This window comes from Cibotium barometz, chromosome 44 (assembly GCF_041138505.1).
Source record: "Cibotium barometz isolate CiBa-2024 chromosome 44, ASM4113850v1, whole genome shotgun sequence".
NCBI classification, from domain to species: domain Eukaryota; kingdom Viridiplantae; phylum Streptophyta; class Polypodiopsida; order Cyatheales; family Cibotiaceae; genus Cibotium; species Cibotium barometz.
In genome coordinates, this window is record NC_141089.1 from 10,244,032 (window position 1) to 10,248,727 (window position 4,696).

General features: G+C 40.7%; 1 protein-coding gene across 1 annotated transcript; it reads left to right on the forward strand.

Moving 5' to 3' along the window:
* Nucleotides 1–3,113: 3,113 nt before the first annotated feature.
* LOC147612943 (uncharacterized) lies at nt 3,114–4,489 on the forward strand. Its single transcript, XM_086782010.1, has one exon. It carries the CDS (start codon nt 3,278–3,280, stop codon nt 3,713–3,715), a length of 438 nt encoding a protein of 145 aa, XP_086638136.1. The 5' UTR covers nt 3,114–3,277; the 3' UTR covers nt 3,716–4,489.
* Nucleotides 4,490–4,696: the final 207 nt, after the last annotated feature.

Consider the following 4,696-nt stretch of genomic DNA (forward strand, 5'->3'; position numbering starts at 1 on the left):
GTCTAAGCCACAAAATCCACAAGCATGATACTTAGACAAGGTTTGTTGAATTATAGCAAGAGGGAATTTTTATAAATGTGAGGTGCTTATGACTAAGTCTAAGCCACAAAATCCACAAGCATGATACTTAGATAAGGTTTGTTGAATTATGCAAGAGGGAATTTTTATAAGTGCGAGGATGTAGTTGATAAGAAGAATTCATTTTCCACTCGAGGAGCACAGTCACATTGAGATGGGAGAAGATAAATCTTTTTTGGAGAAGGATGTGGGAGTTCTAAGGTATGAGAAAACAAGGGAGAGTGAAAAATCAAGTTCTCAATTTGAATTGGGGGGAATATTTGAACTGGAACTGCCTTGCATTGTTTCTTCTTGGAGATTGGAATAAGCTGGGTGATACTAAACAAGGAATGTGATGCAATCAATTTTGGATGTGCTCCGCAAAGAAATAGGCCTTAGTGTAAAGCTTTTGATACTAAACAAGGAACGTGATGCAATCAATTTCGGATGTGCTCCACAAAGAAATAGGCCTTAGTGTAAAGCTTTTGATACTAAACAATACTCTCCTACTATACTATAAGGGAAAGTACTCTCCTACTATAACATAAAATGGTCAATCCATAGTGTGAACCCTACCTTAGTGTAAAGCTTTTGATACTAAACAGTACTCTCCTACTATAACATAAAATGGTCAATCCATAGTGTGAACCCTACTATATATGAGCTGGCACTATAATTATTGTGTTAAAACCCTAAAGATCTCTCTAGCTAATAACCATGCATGTAAGAAATCCCTCGATTCATCAAGCTCAATGTCCTTAAAACCGACATCAACAGGTGTCCTGGGTTGATACCCATACATAAGCATAAACGGACTATAACCAGTAGAGCCGAATGCTTAGAACTGTTATAGGAAAATTCCTTCATTTGGAAGATATTTTTCCCAACTCGATGGTTTTCCAGAGACAAATGCACGAAGCATATCCTCTACAATCTGATTTACACTCTGTTTACCCATCATCAGACTGCGGGTGATCAGAGAAACTCATACTCAAAGTAGTTTCCAATTTCTTGAAAGCTTGTTTGTAAACCATTCGCAATAAAGTAGGAAGACATGGCATTATAATGGTAGGAACTAGGGATCCATCAGTGGCCCAACGTACCCACATCTGCACAAGGAATTATCGGCATCCTGAGTTACCCATATCAACATAGGGAGTCATCAACGTCTATGTACATCCGTAAACCATCAGGTGGACTCTATAAATCACCTAAAAGACGGAACTAGAGAAAGAAATGCCAACAAAGGAAGAATCTAAAATTCCTTAATCCGAACACAACTAGATAAACTCGTTGAACTCTAAAGAAAGAGATTTCAACAAGTGAAAATGCCGACGAGATTACACCCATCAAAACATGCAGGCTATAGAGAAAAGAAGTTTATCTAGAGAACGCCTAAACTACAACTTTAAGTGAAGTCAAAAAATGAGATTGTCTTTGAATTTTGGGGTCAACATGCCAAGTGATGTAAGCAAGGCAACAATCCTGAGCCCAAATTATCCGATAAGATAGTATCTGCGAGGGATCACTAGCGTCCCATACCGCCATGATACCACCCATACATACCTTACCAATTTGGAACTCCCTAGTATGCCATCTAGGAAATATGAATAAAATCCTACATAAAAGAAATGAGATGGCCTTATCCCAGACTTTCACATAGTAAAATACATCTCTATATACCTGAGACCACATCAAGGAATAACTCTTTCCGAGTACATCATTAGAAAATAATTTGAATTATTGGCACCTTTTTAATGATAACTACCCAATAAACACAATAAAGTTGGGGTAGAAAAATAACAATTCACCTAGATACATAAGCAACTAGTTATCTAAGATGGAATATGTACAAGAGTACAAGGAACATAGTCCAAAATTATGTGTAAAAACGAAGGAAAACGCTACCTTCAAAGCACATGATATTATCCAAAAGATCCTCATAAAACCATGGATAGAAGCATAGAAGCATCTCGAATCCATGAAAACCATAGTTGATCATAAAAATTAATGCATGCCATCTAATGGTCATTAATCATGCCAAAAGAAGCATTAAAATTGGTGGCCAACTCATCAATCCGGAGTATATGAACGTGGTGTTGTTCAAGCAAAATTCCAAAGTAAGCAAGTGAAACACATGTGTGTAGCACTCATTAAGAACCCCTAGACACTACAGATCTAAGCAGAACCTGATGAGTCCATATAAAACCTGGAAACCATCCAATAAAATCCACCAAAAAACTAGATCAACTAACCCATGATAGAATTTGTTTTAAAGGCTTACAAAATTAAGCATAGACCCACACTTAAACAAGTGTAAAATAAACTATCATGGACAAGTGTCAAAGACGAGACACACTTGGAACGTAGATTCCAACCACCATCATCAAAGAAAGCAAGGAACATGTCCAATAAGAAAGAATTCCACACGAGATAAACTCGGAAAAAAATCATGAAAAAGCTATGGGGGTTGTCGGGTGAGTGTAGGCACTCACAAAGCCTTACAAGTGTGAATGTAGCCTTCACCACGTTAGTGATGGTGGGGTGGTTTGGTTAAAAACAAAAAAAGTTTAAAGAGTCGACAAGTAGCAAGGTGAGTGGGTGACACGTGGCTCAGAAAGGTGAGTGGAGTGGCAAGCTGGCACGTGGGTTTTGGAAGGAGACACACGCGGGGCGGTAGAAAGGGTTAGGTTTTCTTTGGCCAGAATAAAAATAGATTAATGATTTTGGTGGCGGCTGGTTGGCGCTCTCTCTCTACTGTTGCGCTTTTGAGTCTGGTGAAGAAATGGAACTTGTGTGCCGCAGGCGGTTCTTCGAGGGGAGGAGGACACCTTCCCAGACGCAAGAAATGGTGATCACCCCCAACATGGCACAGCAAGAAGCTGCCCACCTGCAACTGCAAGGCTGCAACACCCATTTGTCCTTTTAAAACACCGCATCAGACTTAGAACACCGCAGCCTCTCTCGCGCTGCAATGCACATTAAGGAGACTAATTACCTTACTGTGCTACTTGATCAACGCACACAGTCTCCTTTTCCGTTAAACGTACGCCGTTTCTTATAGGAGTAAGACCTGATTAGATTGCCACGCTTGTGATCAACTCATTGATATTAACCTCTGCTAATCTCGAAAATTTACTTGATTTTTCTATCCTCAGGCAATACAGGACGCCTTCTTTCCATTAGCGGCAAAGTACAGCAAACACTGGGAGCTCCTGCTATGGCTCCTGCTACGAACCCCCGTGTCCGGGCAACGGATGGGGTACTGCAGTGGCAATCCGGCCCTTCAACGCTCGTCATCGTCATCTCGGGCATGTGTGCCATGATGCTCTTGGTGGTGGTTGTAATTGTGCTTCTCTGCTTCTCCCACTTCAAATACAGACAGAGATTTAGGACGAGCACACCATCGACACAGCTCAATTACCAGCAGGCTGTTAGGGATGGCCCCCCAGCTCCACCAACAAGACCAATAACAAATGAAGAGCACAACAGCCGCAGCAGTTGCGATGGTATAGTGCTGGTTATTCTCCCTGGTGAAAAGCATGCTTTCACTTGTGGTAGGCCTTGCCCCCCCTTCCTAGAAGAAGGTGCACAGCCTAGGGAGATTACTGATGGGATTAAGGAGGAGAAATCTACCAATTCAAGATTGGATACCTGATCCTTAGTTAAACATTCGGTTTTTAACATTACTAATCTTGTAATTTTGTCGCTTCTCGATAATTTTTTTTAAATAAAAGCTTCGCTTCTTCTTAGCTAACAATACAAAAATTTAGCAAGTTTAAGTGTGATTTGAGGGGGACGACAAACCTAAATTTCACTAGCTTAGGTCGGTGGCATTATTGCCCACACATGCCGGTGCATCCATTAGTACCACGGCCGACTACTGCAAGCGCATGCATGTAATGAGAGGATGGCAAGCGATTGGGATAACTGGAAGAAGCTCGAGAGGGGGGATGGGGCGAATGGGACTCAGAAGACGAGATGAAGAAAGAAAGGGAAGATAAAGGAGATGATGGGGTCGCGAAAAGGCGACGACAACAGGATTGGATTTCCTCTCGTGTGAATGCTTAGCAATGCCATGAGGGAAGAGGGTTCAGTGTGGAGGGAGCAAAGTTGAAATCCCAGGTATGCAGGGTGACAAAGGAGACACGGAAAAAGTTTTGGAAGAAAAAGAAACTAAAGATCAAGGATGGACCCATTCGTAGGTAGCCTTTGGACATCTTTTGGGCCTTGTAAGGATTCCTAATTTTTAGGGATTAAGGCTAATTTTGAGCATTCTTAAGGAGACAAGGGCAATAAAGAGGCCTACTTGGAGCCTTTAATTTGCCCTTTCTTGCCTATAATTCCCAACCAAAAGTTTAGGGTCTAAAGTAGTTATTTTCTCTCTCTTCACTTCTCTTTCTAGCAAGCACTTTCCACATCACCAAGCTCGTAACTAGGGGAGGCAAAATAGTGAATTTTATTTTTTCATTTAGCAAGTTTTTTTTTTGGCTTTGAAGACCCATATATATGTATATATATATATGTATATATATATATATCAAAAAAATAATTTTTAACCTCCATTTTTTTTCCAAAACCTCCTCTATCCCCTTAAATGTGACATCTTTTTCTCTCATTTATTGTCTCCACTTCCCCA